At 38.3% G+C, this 23521-nt stretch overlaps 1 protein-coding gene across 3 annotated transcripts in view; it reads left to right on the forward strand.

Moving 5' to 3' along the window:
- Positions 1-2906: 2906 nt before the first annotated feature.
- MYO3B (myosin IIIB) overlaps positions 2907-23521 on the forward strand; it is a 485003-nt gene continuing 464388 nt past the window's right edge. For 2 of the 3 annotated variants that reach the window (XM_054476982.1, XM_054476984.1), the window contains exon 1: positions 2907-3053. In XM_054476982.1, the coding sequence (XP_054332957.1) occupies positions 3052-3053 (2 nt within the window). In that variant the 5' untranslated portion in view covers positions 2907-3051. The remainder of the gene's footprint in view (positions 3054-23521) is intronic. The other variant, XM_054476983.2, reaches the window with a different exon arrangement.

Below are 23521 nucleotides of genomic sequence, written 5' to 3' on the forward strand. Positions count from 1 at the left end.
GTGTGTGTGTTTGCCCGTGCACACATGTGGGCACGTATGCTTATGAATGAACATGATCATGAAATTATTGCTCTTTTAGTTCTTTGGAAAAATAAATCTTATGCATATATTTCTTAGGTATTTTAATTGCCTTTGTTATGTAAAGAAATCCCATTCATTCATCCATCCAGTAGGTCATTTCTTTCAACATTATATAGCCACATGCCAGGCCCTATGTTAGGCATGGGAGATATAATGGTGGACCTGATAGGCATGGTTCCTGTCCTCCTGTTGCTGTGTAGTGGTTTTAGCACTTGCAGAAGTCATCTATGAGATTCTTTTGCTTCCGGGTTCTTCAATTTTTATTTTTGAGGTGGGATCTCACTTTGTCTCCCAGGCGAGAGTGTGGTGGTGTGATCATAGCTCACTGCAGACTTGAACTTCAGGGCCCAAATGATCCTCCCACCTCAGCCTCCCAAGTAGCTGGGACTACAGGCATGCACCATCATGCCCTGCTAATTTATTTATTTTTTGTAGAGACAGAGTTTTGCTGTGGTTCCCAGGCTGGTCACTTCTGCATTCTTGAGTCATTCCTGACTTGATGTGTGTGCATATATTTTATTCTTGACATTAATTAGCATTTTTCTGCTACTCTCGGATGAACTTTCTAAACACGCTACCTTCCAACCTTATCAGTACATTCAAACCAAGTGGACATCCCAGACTAAGGTGGTGATTCTATAGTAATACAAATTAAATGTCCATTCCCCAAAATGTCTCATTGGAGAGAACAAATAATATACCACATAATTAATAGATTTAAAATCTTTATGGTACTTTAGCTTCATTAAAGATAGCAGCTCAAGCAAATTTAAAATTAATAGATTCTATCTAGTTTGCCTATTGTTATTTTTGAAGTCTGTTACAGAAGAGAAATTATGCAAATGGCTGTCAGGCTATTGCTGCTGCACTCACACTAGGAGTGCATTATAATTTCTTTCTTAGAGGAAACACTTATCTGGAGCAGACCAGGCCCTCGGTTCATTCGCAAGAGGTTGTCCCTTCCTTCAGATGGTCCATTTTGAGGTAATAAGTACTGTCAGGGTTGAGGTGGAGAGGCGGGGCTGTGGGGAAGGAAATTAGGATAAATTACTGGGGCCCAGCGGCTGAAAGGGCCTGGGGCAAATCCCTGGTAAAGACAGTCTAGCCAGTCCTCCTCTGCTGGGGCATCTGGTATTTTTTTCCCTTGGGCCTGGGCAGGCTGTTGGTCACCTTCCAGACTGTGTAGCCTTTAACTCCTTGTTGCAATGGAATCCTGCTGGCCTTCTGATTTGCCTTTTCCTGCAAAAATCTGCCAAGACAATATTTCTCAAAGGAAATTTCCTATGTTACTCTACTGTTTAAAAGCCTGGTGTGGCACCCTGTCACCTTTGAGGTAAAATTCCAACCCCCAGGCTGCCTGAAAGCTCTGCCTTCAACTGACTCTTGTATACAAATTCAACTTCAACTCTTGATTATTTTTATAATTCTTCTATTGGAACCAGGCTGATCTTTTTAATAACCTGTTCATTTATTCATTCATTTATTTATTCTGCAAGCAGATGGGATGATAAATTCAGTCCAACTGTAGGAATCCATGATCTTACTAGCTATAATATGAGCAATTATTATGTGCAAATACTGTAGGAAATATAGGAAGACAGAACACATTATCCCTATTCTTAAGATTCTTATGACAGTAAATGGAAACACAAAGGCTGTTATTGACTAATAGGAGGAAGATCGCTGTCCTTTAAATCACCTTCTTCATATTTGCATTCTCTGTGTGCTGTTTCTTGGCTCTGGATTTCTCTCCTGCCTCATCTACACTAATTCTTTTCACTTCTTCATTCAAAACTGTACCTAGATTTATCTGCTCCAGGAAGCATTCCCACTCAAGTCTTGGTCCTGGGTTGAACTGACTCTTCCTCAGAATTGATGGATATAGCTTATCCAGTGTTATTTAGCTCTTGCTGCCTGCTGCTTTGCACAGTCTTCGGCTATTTCACATGGGCCTATGTATCATGTTAGCTGGCCAGAAAAGAAGCTTTCTGGGGACCCTACCCTCCTGTTTCTCACTTCCCCTCTCACCTCTTTTTTTTTTGAGATGGAGGCTTACTTTGTTGCCCAGCCTGGAGTGCAGTGGCACAATCTCTACTCACTGCAACCTCTGTCTCCCAGGTTCAAACAATTCTCCTGCCTCTGCATCCCCCATAGCTGGGATTACAGGCGCACACCACCATACCCTGCTAATTTTTGTATTTTTAGTAGAGATGGGGTTTCACCATGTTGGCCAGGCTGGTCTCAAACTCCTGACCTCAGGTGATCCACATGCCTTGGCCTCCCAAAGTACTGGGATTACAGGCGTGAGCCACCACACCCGGCACCCCCCCAACCCCCTGCCTCCTCTTAACCTACTGTTCTGTATATAGCCCAGGGCATGCTACTGAATGAATAGTCACTGTTGAATAGTCACTGTTTTATTTATTGGTAATTCAGATCAGAAACTCACGGTGTTTCCCCTGGGTTTATCTGCAGTTCAGAAAAGTGACCCTGACTACATGCTTTGACTATGCCCTTTGCTCACAAAAAGATGATTAGTTTTGATTGTGCAGCATTTGGAATGAAAGAATTTAATCTGGAATGAAGGAACTTTAAAAGGTTGGGGGAATATCACATTGGAACTGTTAAATGACATGCAAACGGGATCTGTGAAAATGGTTTTGATTCTGCTCTGTGTCCCGGTAGGAGACACTAAATAGATCAGGCTCACTACCAATTAGCATCATCTTAATCTTGCCTAATAGTGAAGCAAAGTCACCAAGGATTTGGTGGATTTATCAGCTCCTCCCACAATAGTCATCTGAGGCTAACACCTCTTGGAACCTAGATCGAAAGAAAGTCCTTTGGTAATGACGTGTCATACATTCTAGTCATCAAAGACACCATTTTCTGGGCCTGAAGTGTTCTGCTGGTTTTTGGAGGAATGAGAATCCAATCTCTCATAAGCCGGATTCAGAAAATAGGTCATCGATGTGAGTTGCAGTTATTTTCCTTCCAGCTCTCTTCTGTGCTTGCTTTAGATTGCTTTTCTGCAAAGGGCAGATGCAGCTGCCCTGGCTGGTGGGCAGTTGAGAGGGATGACAGCCACTCTGGCTTTGGGCCTCTGTCTGACATCACCCAGATGCCTGGGTCCTCTCAGTTAGCATCTGCCTTTTGTCTGGGTGGTTAAATTTCTCTTGAAGGAGTAGGAGAAATACCCTCTTGAGTATTGCTTTTTACACAGACACACACACACACACACACACACACACACACGGCATAGTTCATAGTCACTTGATTTGCCACCTGCGGTTTATAATAGAATGGACCTGTGGGATTATAAACCACTTTATTTCTGCACAGAATTTCTCAGCTTGAGGCCAAATTGAAGGGCATTAGTCATCAGTAATTTGCAGATGTTTTTAACGTTTTTCACTCAAGAGAGGTTTAAGGCAGCTAAAGCTAAGATAAATTTCCTCATGCTTTGGTGGGGAAATGAAAAATCTGATCATTAATTAATCATTTGTAAGAGCTATGGGTATGTATTGTTCCTTAGTGACTGCAATATCATGACAGATTTGTTAATTTGGTAACATGACAATGTAAACAATAGTAGATAAATTCCATTATGCCATGATTCTTTTCTTCCTCTCAATAGTTTTGTATATTCAAGGTTTAAAATCCATAGAACATTAGAGAAGGAACTTAGAGATCAACCTAGAGATCATTGGATTCCTCTACCGAGCTCTGTCAAATGCCAGTCCTGAGTCTCTCCCCTGGAGCATCAGGATAAATAGCTAATGCATGGGGGGCTTAATAGGTGAAGCCAACCCACCATAGCACGTGTTTATCTATGTAACAAACCTGCACGTCCTGCACATGTATCCTGGAACTTAAAATAAAATAAAATTTGAAAAAAAGAAAGGAAAAGAGTACATAATCAGTGGAACCATAAAGGTCAGTTCTAGTGGGAAAATTACGAAAGGCCTCCTAAAAGAGAAGACATTTGAGCTATACTTGAACAGGCCCTATCTAGCAGTATCCAGATAGGTGGTTTGTGAACAAGCGAGTTCCTACTCTTACATCTTTACCATTGCTATGGTTTGAATGTCCCCTCCAAAGATCATGTTGAAATTTAATTGCCATTGTGAGAAGAAATGGGACCTTTAAGAGGTGACTAGGTCATGAAGGCTCTGCCCTTATGAATGGATTAATGCTGTTATTGTGGGAGATGGCTCCTAGTAAAAGGATAAGTTCAGTCTCTTTTTTCTCTCTCTTGAGCTGTCACTCTCTTGCCCTGTCTCACTATGTGAGACCTTCCACCATGTTATGATGCAGCAAGAAGGCCCTCACCAGATGTGGCCCCTTGATCTTGGACTTCCCAGCCTCCAGAACCATGAGCCAAATAAACTTCTATTGTTTGTAAGTGATGCAGTCTGTGGTATTCTGTTATAGCAGCAGAAAATGGACTAACACAACTATTATGCACTTGCTTATGTATTGGTTTGGAATTATTCTCTAATTTGCTCACACTTGTATGGTATGTGTTTCCTTATTCTGTGTATCTCTGGGTGTTATATTTAATATTTGTACAGATTTCCTCTGACATTTCACAGTTCAGGTTTCTGATTTCTTCTTTCTAAAATCTATTCTCTAGATTTGAAAGCATTCTATGATTTGTGATTCATATATACCATACTATAACATCTAGAAAAAATATTCTGAATAGCATACTGAGCAATGGAAATCTTCATCATGAATTTTCTAATGAGTATAAAATGTTGCTGGGCAAGTTTCTATTTAAATCATGCTCGCTAGGCTTGACTAACTGCAGACATTCACAGGGTGCATGCTGCAGAGTGCTTTACTTTCAACAAGGTAAGGCTGTACCTCCATTAGGGACTAATTCAGGGTATTCAACAAGGGATCAGACTAGGTCCATTTGGGGGGTTGTTAAAGAACTAAAACTAGCTCACGAGAAACTCAAATCAGCTCATGAAAAGAGGGTCTGCTTAGAAGAATGCAATAGGAAATTTCATGGGTTACAGGACAGACAGCAAAGCTTAGCAGGCCTCAGAGGGCCAAGATGTAGAATTCATAGTGAACCCACTCACTAATCCTCTGTCTCACTCTCTCAAGCATGGTCCTTTCAGTTTCTTATTTCTCTGTTTTCTTTTTCTTCTCAGGATGAGCCTCTGTTTCATACGGTTTCTGCTGTCCTATGACTTCAGCACACATCTGGGTCATAATAGTCTCCTCTGTAGAGATCTCTTATATGTTTTTTTAAAAAAGATTTATTTTAAAAAATAGAATAACAAATGCAGTAGCAAAAAACATGACTAAAAATGTATAATTTTAAAAAGCATATAAATTTCTCTCTTTTTCAAATTCTCTGATTTTTACTACCTCTCCCTGAAGTTTAAGAGTTTCCTGTGTTGCCTTCTGGAAAAATGTATATAAGGATATATACATTCATAGATACATACACACAAATATACACATAAAATGACTAGAAATGCAAATATTCTTTGTATTTACACAAAAGTTGTCCTCCCTATACACTATTCAACACTTTTAAAACAAATCTTAATTGTATATTTGGCATTCTTTCCATATTAATTGGCACAAAATTTACCTTTTTTCTTTTTAGTGGTTACCTGTGGCTACATTGTATTTAATTTTATGTAACTATTATGATTTATTAGATAATCTCTCCATGATGATGGGCCTCTAGGTTGTATCTGGTTTTCTACTGGAAATAATACTATAGTGAACAATCTTGTATGTCTATCTACTACATGTTTAATAGAGTTTTAGCTCTTACATCTGTTTAATGATTAAAGTTAATTTTTACATGTGGTGTAAGGATAAAGATTCTTTTTTTCTTTTTGCATATTGCTCTACAATTGTTTTAGCACTGTTGAAAAGTTTTCCTTTCTAGTATGTAGAAATATAATTGAATTTAAAATATTGACCTTGTTTGTATCCTGTAATTCTGATAAACTCACTAATTAGTTCTAGTAATGTTTTTATAAATTCCATCAGTTTTTTTTAATAGATAATCATATGATCTTCAAATTTAGCCCATTTTACTTCTTCCCCTCTAATCTGGATTTTTAAATTTTCTTTTTCTTGACTTATTATTCTGGTTTCACCACAGTATTCAATATAAATGATGAGAGCAGACATCCTTGGCTTCTGATCTTAAGGTGAAAGCATTCAGTTTTTCACCATTAAGTGTGGTGTTAACTTTAGGTTTTTCCTAGATTCCTGTATCAGATGAAGAAGTTCCTTTCAATTTCTAGTCTGTTGAGAGTTTTTTTTTTGTTTTTAAATTTTGAATAAATGTTGAATTTTTTTCAAATGCTTTTTCTGCATCAATCGAGATGATGATTTTTCTTTTATGTTCTGTTAATATGAATCTAAGTGTGCTTTTTTTGATTATATATGTAAAGTAAATGCCTACCAGTAGAATTACAGAGACAAAGGGTATGGGCATTTGGTAGATTTTGACTAATAATTCCTCAAAAAATTGTTTACACTTTCACTCATGTAGTCTCAGAGTGCTTATTTCTCTTAACACTATTATCAAACTTTTAAAAATCTTGACAGTATGATAGGAGACAAATGGTATCTCATTATTTTGATTTGCCATTTAAAATTTATTAGTGAGATTTAGCATCTTTTATACATTTGAATTTTTTGAGTCTTTTTTTTGTTGTATATAATCTTGATATAATAAGAAAATTAGCTCCTGATGCAAACCTTCTTTTCTAGTTATTTTTTGGAAAAATGTTAGTACTTAAAACAATTCTTTTGGTTGTAGAGACTTTTTTACTTGTATGCAATTATCAATTTTTTTATTAGGCCATGTGAGTTTTCTATTCTACTTGAAAATATTTCTTGCCTACACCAAGACTATAATGTATTTAGCTATTTTTCTTTTTTAATTTTGAGCCACCATACTCTATTTTGGAGAAAGGAATGAAGTAGCAATCTGGCTTAACTTTTTTTCTAAACAGCCAGCAAGTTAAGCCAGCATTATTTATTGAACAGTATTATTTAGTCCACCTTTTGCCTATTGATTTGAAATGTGATTTTTATCATAAACCCTATTTCTTTGTGTATTTGAGTCTACTTTTGGTTTCTAGTCTAACGATCTGACTGCTTATTTCTACTCCTGTGGCATAATGTTTTAATTACTCTAGCGTATAACATGTTTTAGTGTCTGATCAAATTATGTTCACTAATTATTCTTTTCTAAAATTTTCATGTTATGTGTTTTTCTTTTTCGAGACTGAGTTTCACTCCATTGCCCAAGGTGGAGTGCAGTGGCGTGATCTCAGCTGTCTGCAACCTATGCCTCCCAGGTTTAAGTTATTCTCCTGCCTCAGCCTCCTGAGTAGCTGGGATTACAGGCACCTGCACTACTCCCGGCTAAGTTTTCTGTTTTTAGTAGAGACAAAGTTTCACCATGTTGGCCTGGCTGGTCAAACTCCTGACCTCACGTGATCCGTCTGCCTCGGCCTCCCAAAGTGCTGGGATTACAGGTGTGAGCCACTGTGACCAGCCCTCATGTGTTTAATTTTCTAATGAAGTTTAATATCATTTTGTCAAATTCTCAAAAAAAAACTTAAAGTGGCTGGGCGCTGTGGCTCATGCCTGTAATCTAGGACTTTGGGAGGCCAAGGCAGGTGGATTGCCTGAGCTCAGGAGTTCAAGACCAGCCTGGGCAACACGGTGAAACCCCATCTCTACTAAAATTCTACTAAAATACAAAAAAAATTAGCTGGGCGTGGTGGCATGCACTTGTAATCCCAGTTACTTGGGAGGCTCAGGCAAGAAAATTGCTTGAACCTGGGAGGCAGAGGTTGCAGTGAGCTGAGATCACGCCATTGCCCTCCAGCCTGGGCCACAGAGCGAGACTCTGTCTCAAAAAAAAAAAAAAAATTATTTACTTTCAGACTAAATTTAGGAAGAATTGACATCTTCACAGTAAGGTTTTCTATCCAAGCCTAAGGTATATGGTTTTGCATTTTTTTGGTCTCTTTTCATTTAATCCATTGATTTTAAGATTTTACTTTTATACATTCTGTTCTGTTCTTGTTAGGTTTAGCTTTGGGCATTTTAGTCTCTTTAATTCCTATTAAAATGCTATTTGCTTTCTGGCTGATTACTTTTAACATATAGAAAAATATATTTAGAAATTGCTTGATTTCTATATAATAATTTTATACTCAGCTCCTCAATGAATCAACTTAATTTTTTTCGTTGTTAAACTTTGATTGTCCAGGAATAAATCATTCCACTATTTATTTTATTTTCACCATCTTCCCAGTTGTTTATATCTGTTCTTTTTTTGTCTAATTGCAGTGGCTAATACTTCAAAAACAATGCAAAATTATATAATGTTTGTGAGAGATACTTGTCTTTTTTCTTGATTTTTATTAGCAATGATTGTAGAAATCCATTATTAACTAAGATGTTGACTTTTGGTTTGAGAGATATGTTTCTGTGCTGTTTAAATGCTAGAAAGGAATTAACCCATTTGAATTTTTCTAATGTTCTAAAAATTAAAACAGATATTAAAATTTACCAGATTCATTTTGGATTTCCATTTTTAATGATGTTTTATACTTTGATATATTAATGGGAAAATCATAGTAATATATTCCCTAATGTTGCATTATCTTTGCTAAATTCTAATAGCTGATTTTTTTCTGTGGTTTTATGTTTGTTTATTTTTAATTTTTAGTTTTTGTGGGTACATAATAGGTGTATATATTTCTGGGGAACATGAGATTTTGATACAGGCATATAATGCATAATAATCACATCAGGGTAAATGGGGTATCCATCACCTCAAGTATTTATCATTTCTTTGTATTACAAACAACCTAATTATACTTTTAGTTATTTTTAAATGTACAATAAATTAGTGTTGATTGAAGTCATCCCTTTGTGCTATCAAATACTAGATCATATTCATTCTATTTTTCTGTACCTATTAACCATCCCTACTCCCCACCACCACTACCCTTCCCAGCCTCTGGTAACTGTCCTTCTACTCTGTCTCCATGAGTTCATTTGTTTTAATATTTAGCTTTCACAAGTAAGTGAGAACATGCAAAGTTTGTCTTTTTGTGCCTGGTTTATTTCACCTAACATAATTACCTCCAGTTCCATCCATGTTGTTGCAAATGACAGGATCTCATTCTTTTTATGGCTGAATAATATTCCATTGTATATATAAACCTGATTTTATTTTTCCATTTATCTGTTGATGGACACTTAGGTTGCTTGCAAATCTTGGCTATTGTGAATAGTGCTGCAATAAACATGGGAGTGCAGATATTTCTTCAATATACTGATAACCTTTCCTTTGGGGTGTACCTAGCAGTGGGATTGCTGAATCATATGGTAGTTTTATTTTTAGTTTTTTGAAGAACCTCCATTCTGTTCTCCTTAGTAATTGTGTTAATTTATATTCCCACCAACAGTGTACAAGAGTCTACTTTTCTCCACATTCTTACCAGCCATTTGTTATTGCTTATTTTTTTTGGTTAAAAGCCATTTTAACTGGGGTGAGATGATATCTGATTGTAATTTTGATTTACATTTCTCTGATTATTGATTTTGAGCACCTTTTCATAAACCTATTTGCCATTTTTGAGAAATGTCTATTTGGATCATTTGTTCATTTTAAAATCAGATTATTAGATTTTTCTTATAGAGTTGTTTGATCTCCTTATATATTCTCATTATTAATAACTTGTCAGATGGATAGTTTGCAAATATTTTCTCTCATTCTGTGAGTTGTCTCCTCACTTTGTTTATTGTTTCCTTTGCTGTTCAGAAGCTTTTAAACTTGATGTAATCCCATTTGTCCATGTTTGCTGTGGCTGCCTGTGCCTGTAGGGTATCACTCAAGAAATCATTGCCCAGACCAATGTCCTGGAGAGTTTCTCTATCGTTTTCTTTGAGTAGTTTCATAGTTTGAGGTCTTAGATTTAAGTCTTTAATCCATTTAGATTTTATTTCATTCATTTGCATATGGATAACCAATTTTCCCAGCACCATTTATTGAGGAGCCTGTCCTTTCCTCAATGTATGTTTGTGGCAGCTTTGTCAAATAAGAGTTCACTGTGAATGCATTGATTTGTTTCTGTGTTCTCTATTCTGTCCTATTAGTCTATATATCTGTTTTTATGCCAGTGCCATGCTGTTTTGGTTACTATAGCTCTGTAGTATAATTTGAAGTTAGGTAAAGTGATTCTTCTAGTTTTGTTTGTTTTGCTTAGGACAGCTTTGGCTATTCTGGGTCTTTTATGGCTCCATATACATTTTATGATGTTTTTTCTATTTATGTGAAGAATGACTTTGGTATTTTGATAGGGAATGCATTGAATCTGTAGAGTGCTTTGGGTAGTATGGACATTTTAATGATATTGATTCTTTCAAACTATGAACATGGAATATCTTTCCCTTCTCTTTTCATGTGTGTCCCGTTCAATTTCTTTCATCAATGTTTTATAGTTTTTGTTGTAGAAATCTTTCATTTTTTTGGGTTAATTCCTAGGTATTTTATTTGTAGCTATTGCAAATGGGATTACTTTCTTGATTTCTTTTTCCAATTGTTTGCTATTGGCATATAGAAATGCTACCGATTTTTGTATGTTGATTTTGTATCCTGAAACTTTACTGACTTTATCAGTTCTAATAGTTTTTTAATAGTGTTTTGGTTTTTCCAAATATAAGATCATACCATCTACAAACAAGTCTAATTTGACTTCTTCCTTTCCAATTTGGATGCCTTTTATTTCTCTCTCTTGTCTGATTGCTCTAGCAAGGACTTCCAGGACTATGTTGAGTAACAGTGGTGAAAGTGGGCATCCTTGTCATATTCCAGATATTAGTGGAAAGGCTTTCAATGTTTCCCCATTCAGTATGTGGGTCTGTCATATGCAACTTTTATTGTATTGAGGTATGTTCCTTCTATACCCAGTTTTTTTTAGGGTTTTTATCATGAAGCGATGTTGAGTTTTATCAAATGCTTTTTCAGCATGAACTGAAATGATCATATGATTTTTTGTCCTTCATTCTGTTGATATGATGTATCACATTGATTGATTTGCATTTGTTGAACCATTCTTGCATTCCTGGGATAAATCCCACTTGGTCAGGATGAATAATCTTTTTAATGTATTGTTGAATTTGGTTTGCTAGTATTTTGTTGAAGAGTTTTGCTTCTATGTTCATCAGGAATATTAGCCTGTAGTTTCCTTTTTTTGATGTGCCTTTGTCAGGTTTTGGTATCAGGCTAATACCGGCCTCATAAAATGAGTTTGAAAGTATTCCCTCCTCCTCTATTTTTCAGAATAGCTTGAGTAGGATTGGCATTAGTTCTTCTTTAAATGTTTAGTAAAATTCAGCAGTGAAGCCATCAGGTTCCAGGATTTTCTTTGTTGGGAGACTTTTTTATGGCTTTGATCTCATTACTTGTTACTGGTCTATTTAGGTTTTGGATTTCTTCATGGTTCAATCTTGGTAGGATGTATATGTCTAGGAACTTACCCATTTATTCTAGATTTTTCCGATTTATTGATATATAGTTACTCATAGTAGCCACTAATGATCATTTGGATTTCTGTGGTATCAGTTGTAAGTCTGGCTAAAGGTTATTTATCTTTTCAAAAAACAAACTTTTTGTTTCCTTGACTTTGTTATTGTTTTCTTCATTTCAATTTTATTTCTTTCTGCTCTGATCTTTATTATTTCTTTTCTTCTAGTAATTTTGGTTTTGGTTTGCTCTTGCTTTTCTGGTTCTTTTTTTTGTTTTGTTTTTTTGAGATGGAGTCTTGCTCTGTCTCCCAGCCTGTAGTGCAGTGATGCAATCTTGGCTCACTGCAACCTCTGCCTCCCGGGTTCAAGCGATTCTCCTGCCTCAGCCTCCTGAGTAGCTGGGATTACAAGTGTGTGCCAGCATACCTGGCTAATTTCTGTATTTTAGCAGAGACAAAGTTTCACCATGTTGGCCAGGCTGGTCTCAAACTCTTGACCTCAAGTGACCTGCCTGCTTCGTCCCAAAGTGCTGGGATTACAGATGTGAGCCACTGTGCCCAGCCACTTTTCTAGTTCTTTAACATGCATCATTAAGTTGTTTATTTGAAGTTTTTCTACCTTTTTGGATGTAGGCAGTTATAGCTATAACCATTCCTCTTAGCACTGCTTTCACTGTATCCCATAGGTTTTGGTATATAATGTTTCTGTTACCATTTGCTACAATACACTTTTAAGTTTCCTTCGTAATTTCTTCATTGACCCACTGGTCATTCAGGAACATATTGTTTAATTTCCATGTGTTTGTACAGTTTCCAAAATTCCTACTGTTACTGATTTCTAGTTTTAATCCATCATGGTTGGAGAAGATACTTGATATAATTTCAATTCTTTTGAATTTTTTAAGACTAATTTGGTGGCATAACATATGATCTATCCTTGGGAGTGATATATGTGCTGGGGAAAATGTGTATTCTGCAGCCATTGTATGAAGTGTTCTGTAACTATCTAATAGGTCCATTTGGTCTGTAATGCAGATAAAGTCCAATGTTTCTTTGTTGATTTTCTGTCTGGATGATCTGTTCAATGCTTAAAGTGAGGTGTTGAAGTCTCTAGCTATTAATTTATTGGAGCCTCTCTTTAGCTCTAAAATTTACTTTACATATCAGAGTGCTTCAGTGTTAGGTGCATATATTTACATTTGTTATATCATCTTCCTGAATTAACCCCTTTGTCATTATATAATGACCTTCTTTGTCTCTTTGTATAGTTTTTGTCTTGAAATCTATTTTGTCTAATGTAAGTATAGCTACTTCTGCTCTTTTTTGGCTTCCATTTATATAGAATATCTTTTTTTCATCCAAATAGAAGCCCAAAGTAGTTTATATTCAGTCTGTGTGTGCCTTGATAAGTGAAATAGGTTTCTTGTAGGCAACAGATCATTCGGTCATTAAAAAAATCTATTCAGCCATTCTGTCTTTCGATTGGAGAGTTTAGTTCATTTATATTCAATATTATTGATAAGGACTTAATTCTGCCATTTTGTCATTTGTTATATTTTCTGATTGTGTTTGTGGTTATCTCTTATTTCTTTCCTTTTTTTCTTTTTAGTGAAGGTGATTTTCTCTAGGAATGTTTTGATTACTTGCTTTTTATTTTTTGTGTATCTGTTATGTTTTTTGATTTGCAGTTACCATGAAGCTTGCAAATAATATCTTATAATCCATTATTTTATTAATAAACTAATGATAACAGTGATTTCATAAGCAAAAAAGCAAAGAGAAATTAATGAGAACTCTACACTTTAACTTCATCTCCCTGCTTTTTTGGCTGTTCATATCTTATTGTACTGTCTATGTCTTGAAAAGTTGCTGTAGTTATTATCTTTGATCAATTCATCTTTTAGTCTTTCTAGATACGCATAGTTTACACACCACAATTAGTGTTATAATATTCTGTGTTTTTCTGTGTGCTTACTATTGCCAGTGAGTTTTGTACCTTGAAATAATTTATTCTTGCTTTTTGACATCCTTTTTTTCAGATTGAAGAACTCCCTTTAGCATTTATTGTAGGTCAGGTCTGGTGCTGATCAAATCCCTCAGCTTTTGTTTGTCTGGGAAAGTCTTTATTTTTCCTTCCTGTTTGAAGGATATTTTGGATGGATATACTACTCTAGGATAAGAGTTTTTTTCCTTCAGCAATTTAAATATGCCATGTCACTCTCTCCTCCTCAGTAAAGTTTCTACGGAGGAGTCTGCTGCCAGATGACTGGAGCTCTTTGTATGTAATTTGTTTCATTTCTCCTGCTGCTTGTAGGATCTTTTCTTTATTTTTCACCTTTTGCAGTTTGATTACTAAATGTCTTAAGGTGGTTTTCTTTGGGTTAAATCAACTTGGTGTTCTATAATCTTCTTGTACTTGAATATTGATATCTTTCTCTAGGTTTAGGAGGTTCTCTGTTATTATCCCTTTGAATAAACATTCTACCCCTTTCTCTCTTTCTGCCTTCTCTTTAAGGCCATTAACTCTTAGATTTGCCCTTTTGAGGCTACTTTCTAGGTCTTATAGGTGTGAGTTCTTTTTTTTATTATTCATTTTTCTTTTGTCTACTCTGACTTTATATTTTCAAATAGCCTGTCTTCAAGCTCACTAATTCTTTCTTCTGCTTGATCAATTCTGCTGTTGAGACTCTGATGCATTCTTTAGCATGTTAGTTGAATTTTTCCGTGCCAGAATGTCTGCTTGATTGTTTTAAATTATTTCAATCTCTATTAAATTTATCTGATAGGATTCTGAATTCCTTCTCTGTGTTATCTTGAATTTTGTTGAGTTTCCTCAAAGCAGCTATTTTGAATTCTCTGCCTGAAAGGTCAGATATTTCTGTCTCCCCAGGATTTGTCCCTGGTACCTTATTTAGTTTGTTTGGTTAGGTCATGTTTTCCTGGATGGTCTTGACATTTGTGGATGTTTCTTGGTGGCTAGGCATTAAAGAGTTAGGTATTTATTGTGTTCTTCACAGTCTGGGCTTGTTTGTACTTGTCTTTTTAGGAAGACTTTCCAGGTATTCAAAGGGACATGAGTGTTGTGATCTAAGTTTTTGGTCACAGCAGCAATATTTGCATCAGGGGACACCCCAAGTCCAGTAACACTGTGGTTCTCGCGGACTCATATAGGTACCACCATGGTGGTCTTAGATAAGATCTGGAAGAATTCTCTTGATTGCCAGGTGGAGACTCTTGTTCTCTTTCCTTACTTTCTCCCAAACAAACAGAGTCTCTCTCTCTCTCTCTCTTTGCTGAGCTGCCTAGAACTGGGAGAGGGGTGACAGAAGTGCCCCTATGGCCACAACCATTGGGACTATGTGGAGTCAGACCTGAAGCCAGCACAGTACTGGGTCTTGTCCAAGGCCCGCAGTAACCACTGCCTGGCTACCGCCTACATTCACTCGAGGCCCTAGGGCTCTGCAGTCAGCAGGTGATGAAGCCAGCTAGGCTTGTGTCTTTCCCCTGTAGGGCAGCAAGATCCCCCTGGTCCTACATGGGCTCAGTGATGATGTCTGGAAGCCAGGGCCTGAGTCAGAAACCTTAGGGAGGTACCTGGTGCTCTATTATACTGAGGCTGAGCTGGCACCCAAGCCACAAGACAAAGTCCTTCCCACTCTTCCCTCCCCTTTCCATAGCAGAGGAGTCTCCCTGTGGCCACCACCCAGGCCACAGCAAGAACTGCCTGACTACAGCTAATGTTCATTCAAGGCCCAAATGCTCTTCAGTCAGCTTATGATGAATGCTGCCTGGGACTCTCCCTTCAGGGTAGTAGGCTTCCCCAACCCCTGGCCCAGGACAGGTCCAGAAATGCCATCCAAGAGCCAAGGCCTAGAACTGAGGACCCTAAGAGCCCACTTGGTGCTCTACCCTACTGTGGCTGAGCTGCTGCCTAAGCTGCAAGACAAAGTCTCCTTTACTCCTTTCTCTCCTTTTCTCAAGCAGGAGTCCCTCCCCATTGCTACCACAGTTAGGTAGGTCACACCTGAGGCCAGCATGTCTTTGAATCTTACCCAAGGCCTGCTGCAAATACTGCCTGGGTACCACCGCTGAATATTCAGGGCCCAAGTGCTCTTATTAGCAAGTGATGAATCCTGTCAGGACTGGGTCCTTCCCTTTAAGGCAGCAGGTTTCCTTCTGACCCAGGGTGTGTATAGAAATGTCATAGAGGAGATGGGGCCTCAGGGCTCTTCCTAGTGCCCTGTCCTACTGTGGCTGAGCTGGTATCCAAGTTGCAAGACAAACTCCTCTTTACTCTTCCCTCTCCTCTCCTCAAGCAGAAGGAAAATGTCTCTTCTGGAGCTGTGAGCTGCACTGCCTGGGGTTGGAAGAGGGGTAGCACAAATACTCCCTTGGCTCTGGCTGATGTGTTACTAGGTTGCATACCCATCAAGTCCACTGGCTTTGAGCCCAGCACAGTGTCAGGACTTGCCCAGGAATTGCAGTCTTTGTGGCCTCGACTACTTTTCAGATTTCTTTAGAACCCCAGAGCAATTTAGTTCACAGTGATGAGACTTGCCAGAACTCAAGTTCCTATCACTGGGATGTGCAATTTCCCCCTGGCTAGGTTGTTCTAAATGCTTCCTCCATGGGTGCAGGCTGAGTTCTGCCTGGTGTTACTTTCCACTGTGACAGGGCAGTACTGAGTTCCAATGCAAAGTTCCCCAATCACTGTGCTCTCCCTCCCGCAAGTGCACAGATTATCTCTGTGCCACATGGCTGCAGCTGGGAGATTGGGGGAAGGGTGGCATCAGCAATTCAAGACTGTCTGTCCTACCCTCTTCAGTGTCTCTTTCACTAATATGAAGTTAAAACCAGGTATTGTGATCACTCATCTGATTTTAGGTTCTTATAAAGGTGCTTTTTTGTGTGGATAGTTTTTCAGTTTGGTGTTCCTATAGGGAGGACTATCAGTGGAAGCTTCTGTTTGGTCATCTTGCTCTGCCTCTAACCCAAGATTCTCCTATTGGCTGATTTTTAATTTAGTATTTTTATACAGGTATTCTTATGTGAGGTTGATTGTAGTTTTATTTTTCTGTGCTACTTTTATCATGTTTTGGTAGGAATATTTTGTTATTTTACTCTAAGTGATTTGAAGCTTTTTTCTTCATGACCTGGAAAACATAAATAGCATTGGAATTATCTGTTCTTTGAAGGTCTGGAAGAATTTATTGTTAAAACCATCTAAGCCTGTGGCTTTTTGAGGGCTAGCTCTTTTTTTTAATATTCTGAATTTCTTCCATTATTATATGTCTACTTAAGTTTTCTATTTCCTTTGGATTCAATTTTTGTTATTTGTATTTAAGAAAGCATTCATTTTATAATTATTTATAATTACAAAAAATATTTATAATTTACTTATTTAGCGACTTTCAAAGTACTCATAATTTTTAAATTTGTTATGCATCTTTTTCTTTTCTATTTTTATTTGTGTTTTTCTCTTTTTCTTGATTAATCTATTTTGTCTATTTTATTGTTTTGTCCCCAGAGAACTACATCTTTAATTTAATTATATATTCTACTGTTTTTCTGTTTTCTAACTCATCAGTTTCTGCTTTTATTTTTTCTTCTACTTTCCTTATGCTTATTTTATTTATCTATTTCTACCTTTTTGAATAGAATATGAAAAAAAATTCTTTTTAATTATAATTTCCTTGCAAAATATTTAATTCTTTTTTTAAAATTTTATTATTATTATACTTTAAGTTTTAGGGTACATGGGCACAATGTGCAGGTTTGTTACATATGTATACGTGTACCATGTTGGTGTGCTGCACCTATTAACTCATCATTTAGCATTAGGTATATCTCCTAATGCTATCCCTCCCCACTCCCCCCACCCCACAACAGTCCCTGGAGTGTGATGTTCCCCTTCCTGTGTCCATGTGTTCTCATTGTTCAATTCCCACCTATGAGTGAGAACATGCAGTGTTTGTTTTTTTGTCCTTGTGATAGTTTGCTCAGAATGATGGTTTCCAGTTTCATCCATGTCCCTACAAAGGACATGAACTCATCATTTTTTATGGCTGCATAGTATTCCATGGTGTATATGTGCCACATTTTCTTAATCCAGTCTATCATTGTTGGACATTTGGGTTGGTTCCAAGTCTTTGCTATTGTGAATAGTGTCACAGTAAACATACATGTGCATGTGTCTTTATAGCAGCATGATTTATAATCCTTTGGGTATATACCCAGTAATGGGATGACTGGGTCAAATGGTATTTCTAGTTCTAGATCCCTGAGGAATCGCCACACTGACTTCCACAATGGTTGAACTAGTTTACAGTCCCACCAACAGTGTAAAAGTGTTCCTATTTCTCCACATCCTCTCCAGCACCTGTTGTTTCCTGACTTTTTAATGATCGCCATTCTAACTGGTGTGAGATGGTATCTCATTGTGGTTTTGATTTGCATTTCTCTGATGGCCAGTGATGATGAGCAATTTTTCATGTGTTTTTTGGCTGCATAAATGTCTTCTTTTGAGAAGTGTCTGTTCAGTTCCTTCACCCACTTTTTGATGGGGTTGTTTGTTTTTTTCTTGTAAATTTGTTTGCGTTCATTATAGATTCTGGATATTAGCCCTTTGTCAGATGAGTAGGTTGCGAAAATTTTCTCCCATTCTGTAGGTTGCCTGTTCCCTCTGATGGTAGTTTCTTTTGCTGTGTAGAAGCTCTTTAGTTTAATTAGATCCCATTTGTCAATTTTGGCTTTTGTTGCCATTGCTTTTGGTGTTTTAGACATGAAGTCCTTGCCCATGCCTGTGTCCTGAATGGTATTGCCTAGGTTTTCTTCTAGAGTTTTTATGGTTTTAGGTCTAACATGTAAGTCTTTAATCCATCTTGAATTAATTTTTGTATAAGGTGTAAGGAAGGGATCCAGTTTCAGCTTTCTACATATGGCTAGCCAGTTTTCCCAGCACCATTTATTAAACAGGGAATCCTTTCCCCATTGCTTGTTTTTCTCAGGTTTGTCAAAGATCAGATGGTAGTAGATATGCGGCATTATTTCTGAGGGCTCTGTTCTGTTCCATTGATCTATATCTCTATTTTGGTACCAGTACCATGCTGTTTTGGTTACTGTAGCCTTGTAGTATAGTTTGAAGTCAGGTAGCGTGATGCCTCCAGCTTTGTTCTTTTGGCTTAGGATTGACTTGGTGATGTGGGCTCTTTTTTGGTTCCATATGAACTTTAAAGTATTTTTTTCTAATTCTGTGAAGAAAGTCATTGGTAGCTTGATGGGGATGGCATTGAATCTATAAATTACCTTGGGCAGTATGACTGTTTTCACGCTATTGATTCTTCCTACCCATGAGCATGGAATGTTCTTCCATTTGTTTGTATCCTCTTTTATTTCGTTGAGCAGTGGTTTGCAGTTCTCCTTGAAGAGGTCCTTCACGTCCCTTGTAAGTTGGATTCCTAAGTATTTTATTCTCTTTGAAGCAATTGTGAATGGGAGTTCACTCATGATTTGGCTCTCTGTTTGCCTGTTATTGGTGTATAAGAATGCTTGTGATTTTTGTACATTGATTTTGTATCCTGAGACTTTGCTGAAGTTGCTTATCAGCTTAAGGAGATTTTGGGCTGAGACAATGGGGTTTTCTAGATATACAATCATGTCATCTGCAAACAGGGACAATTTGACTTCCTCTTTTCCTAATTGAATACCCTTTATTTCCTTCTCCTGCCTAATTGCCCTGGCCAGAACTTCCAACACTATGTTGAATAGGAGTGGTGAGAGAGGGCATCCCTGTCTTGTGCCAGTTTTCAAAGGGAATGCTTCCAGTTTTTGCCCATTCAGTATGATATTGGCTGTGGGTTTGTCATAGATAGCTTTTATTATTTTGAGATACATCCCATCAATACCTAATTTCTTGAGAGTTTTTAGCATGAAGGGTTGTTGAATTTTGTCAGAGGCCTTTTCTGCATCTATTGAGATAATCATGTGGTTTTTGTCTTTGGTTCTGTTTATATGTTGGATTCCATTTATTGATTTGCGTATATTGAACCAGCCTTGCATCCCAGGGGTGAAGCCCACTTGATCATGGTGGATAAGCTTTTTGATGTGCTGCTGGATTCTGTTTGCCAGTATTTTATTGAGGATTTTTGCATCAATGTTCATCAGGGATATTGGTCTAAAATTCTCTTTTTTGGTTGTGTCTCTACCCGGCTTTGGTATCAGGATGATGCTGGCCTCATAAAATGAGTTAGGGAGGATTCCCTCTTTTTCTATTGATTGGAATAGTTTCAGAAGGAATGGTACCAGCTCCTCCTTGTACCTCTGGTAGAATTCGGCTGTGAACCCATCTGGTCCTGGACTTTTTCTGGTTGGTAAGCTATTGATTATTGCCACAATTTCAGAGCCTGTTATTGGTCTATTCAGAGATTCAACTTCTTCCTGGTTTAGTCTTGGGAGAGTGTATGTATCCAGGAATTTATCCATTTCTTCTAGATTTTCTAGTTTATTTGCGTAGAGGTGTTTATAGTATTCTCTTATGGTAGTTTGTATTTCTGTGGGATCAGTGGTGATATCCCCTTTATCATTTTTTATTGCGTCTATTTGATTCTTCTCTCTTTTCTTTATTAGTCTTGCTAGCGGTCTATCGATTTTGTTGATCTTTTCAAAAAACAAGCTCCTGGATTCATTAATTTTTTGAAGGGTTTTTTGTGTCTCTATTTCCTTCAGTTCTGCTCTGATTTTAGTTATTTCTTGCCTTCTGCTAGGTTTTGAATGTGTTTGCTTTTGCTTTTCTAGTTCTTTTAATTGTGATGTTAGGGTGTCAATTTTGGATCTTTCCTGCTTTCTCTTGTGGGCATTTAGTGCTATAAATTTCCCGCTACACACTGCTTTGAATGTGTCCCAGAGATTCTGGTATGTTGTGTCTTTGTTCTCGTTGGTTTCAAAGAACATCTTTATTTCTGCCTTCATTTCGTTATGTACCCAGTAGTCATTCAGGAGCAGGTTGTTCAGTTTCCATGTAGTTGAGCGGTTTTGAGTGAGTTTCTTAATCCTGAGTTCTAGTTTGATTGCACTGTGGGCTGAGAGACAGTTTGTTATAATTTCTGTTCCTTTACATTTGTTGAGGAGTGCTTTACTTCCAACTATGTGGTTAATTTTGGAATAGGTGTGTGTCGTGCTGAGAAGAATGTATATTCTGTTGATTTGGTGTGGAGAGTTGTGTAGATGCCTATTAGGTCTGCTTGGTGCAGAGCTGAGTTCAATTCCTGGGTATCCTTGTTAACTTTCTGTCTCATTGATCTGTCTATTGTTGACAGTGGGGTGTTAAAGTCTCCCATTATTATTGTGTGGGAGTCTAAGTCTCTTTGTAGGTCACTCAGGACTTGCTTTATGAATCTGGGTGCTCCTGTATTGGGTGCATATATATTTAGGATAGTTAGCTCTTGTTGAATTGATCCCTTTACCATTATGTAATGGCCTTCTTTGTCTCTTTTGATCTTTGTTGGTTTAAAGTCTGTTTTATCAGAGACTAGGATTGCAACCCCTGCCTTTTTTTGTTTGTTTTCCATTTGCTTGGTAGATCTTCCTCCATCCCTTTATTTTGCACCTATGTGTGTCTCTGCATGTGAGATGGGTTTCCTGAATACAGCACACTGATGGGTCTTGACTCTTTATCCAATTTGCCAGTCTGTGTCTTTTAATTGGAGCATTTAGCCCATTTACATTTAAAGTTAATATTGTTATGTGTGAATTTGGTCCTGTCATTATGATGTTAGCTGGTTATTTGCTCGTTAGTTGATGCAGTTTCTTCCTAGCCTTGATGGTCTTTACATTTTGGCATGCTTTTGCAGTGGCTGGTACCGGCTGTTCCTTTCCATGTTTAGTGTTTCCTTCAGGAGCTCTTTTAGGGCAGGCCTGGTGGTGGCAAAATCTCTCAGCATTTCTTTGTCTGTAAAGTATTTTATTTCTCCTCCACTTATGAAGCTTAGTTTGGCTGGATATGAAATTCTGGGTTGAAAATTCTTTTCTTTAAGAATGTTGAATATTGGCCCCCACTCTCTTCTGGCTTGTAGAGTTTCTGCCAAGAGATCTGCTGTTAGTCTGATGGGCTTCCTTTTGTGGGTAACCCAACCTTTCTCTCTGGCTGCCCTTAACATTTTTTCCTTCATTTCAACTTTGGTGAATCTGACAATTATGTGTCTTGGAGTTGCTCTTCTCGAGGAGCATCTTTGTGGCGTTCTCTGTATTTCCTGAATCTGAATGTTGGCCTGCCTTGCTAGATTGGGGAAGTTCTCCTGGATAATATCCTGCAGAGTGTTTTCCAACTTGGTTCCATTCTCCCTGGTGTACTTTCAGGTACACCAATCAGACGTAGATTTGTTCTTTTCACATAGTCCCATATTTCTTGGAGGCTTTGTTGGTTTCTTTTTATTCTTTTTTCTCTAAACTTCCCTTCTCACTTCACTTCATTCATTTCATCTTCCATAACTGATACCCTTTCTTCCAGTTGATCACATCGGCTCCTGAGACGTCTGCATTCTTCATGTGGTTCTCAAGCCTTGGCTTTCAGCTCCATCAGCTCCTTTAAGGACTTCTCTGCATTGGTTATTCTAGTTATCCATTCGTCTCATTTTTTTTCAAAGTTTTTAACTTCTTTGCCATTGGTTTGAATTTCCTCGTGTAGCTCGGGGTAGTTTGATCATCTGAAGCCTTCTTCTCTCAACTCGTCAAAGTCATTCTCCGTCCAGCTTTGTTCCATTGCTGGTGAGGAGCTGCGTTCCTTTGGAGGAGGAGAGGCACTCTGCTTTTTAGAGTTTCCAGTTTTTCTACTCTGTTTTTTCCCCATCTTTGTGGTTTTATCTACTTTTGGTCTTTAATGATGGTGACGTACAGAAGGGTTTTTGGTGTGGATGTCCTTTCTGTTTGTTAGTTTTCCTTTTAACAGACAGGACCCTCAGCTGCAGGTCTGTTGGAGTTTGCTAGAGGTCCACTCCAGACCCTGTTTGCCTGGGTATCAGCAGCAGTGGCTGCAGAACAGCGGTGGCAGTAGAACAGTGGATATTGGTGACCCACAAATGCTGCTGCCTGATTGTTCCTCTGGAAGTTTTGTCTCAGAGGAGTACCCAGCCATGTGAGGTATCAGTCTGCCCCTACTTGTGGGTGCCTCCCAGTTAGGCTGCTCGGGGGTCAAAGACCCACTTGAGGAGGCAGTCTGTCAGTTCTCAGATCTCCAGCTGCATGCTGGGAGAACCACTACTCTCTTCAAAGCTGTCAGACAGGGACATTTAAGTCTGCAGAGGTTACTGCTGTCTTTTTGTTTGTCTGTGCCCTGCCCCCAGAGGTGGAGCCTACAGAGGCAGGCAGGCCTCCTTGAGCTGTGGTGGGCTCCACCCAGTTCGAACTTCCCAGCTGCTTTGTTTACCTAAGCAAGCCTGGGCAATGGCAGGCGCCCCTCCCCCAGCCTTGCTGCCGCCTTGCAATTTGATCTCAGACTGCTGTGCTAGACCCTCCGAGCCAGGTGTGGGATATAATCTCCTGGTGTGCCGTTTTTTAAGCCTGTTGGAAAAGCGCAGTATTAGGGTGGGAATGACCCGATTTTCCAGGTGTCATCTGTCACCCCTTTCTTTGACTAGGAAAGGGAACTCCCTGACCCCTTGCGCTTCCTGAGTGAGGCAATGCCTCGCCCTGCTTCGGCTCACACCTGGTGCACTGCACCCACTGTCCTGCACCCACTGTCTGGCACTCCCTAGTGAGATGAACCTGGTACCTCAGATGGAAATGCAGAAATCACCCGTCTTCTGCGTCGCTCACACTGGGAGCTGTAGACGGGAGCTGTTCCTATTCAGCCATCTTGGCTCCACCCCCATAAAATGTTTAATTCTATAAGGTTTTGTTTTCAGCCC

The sequence above is a fragment of the Pongo pygmaeus genome, chromosome 11 (genome assembly GCF_028885625.2).
Source record: "Pongo pygmaeus isolate AG05252 chromosome 11, NHGRI_mPonPyg2-v2.0_pri, whole genome shotgun sequence".
NCBI classification, from domain to species: domain Eukaryota; kingdom Metazoa; phylum Chordata; class Mammalia; order Primates; family Hominidae; genus Pongo; species Pongo pygmaeus.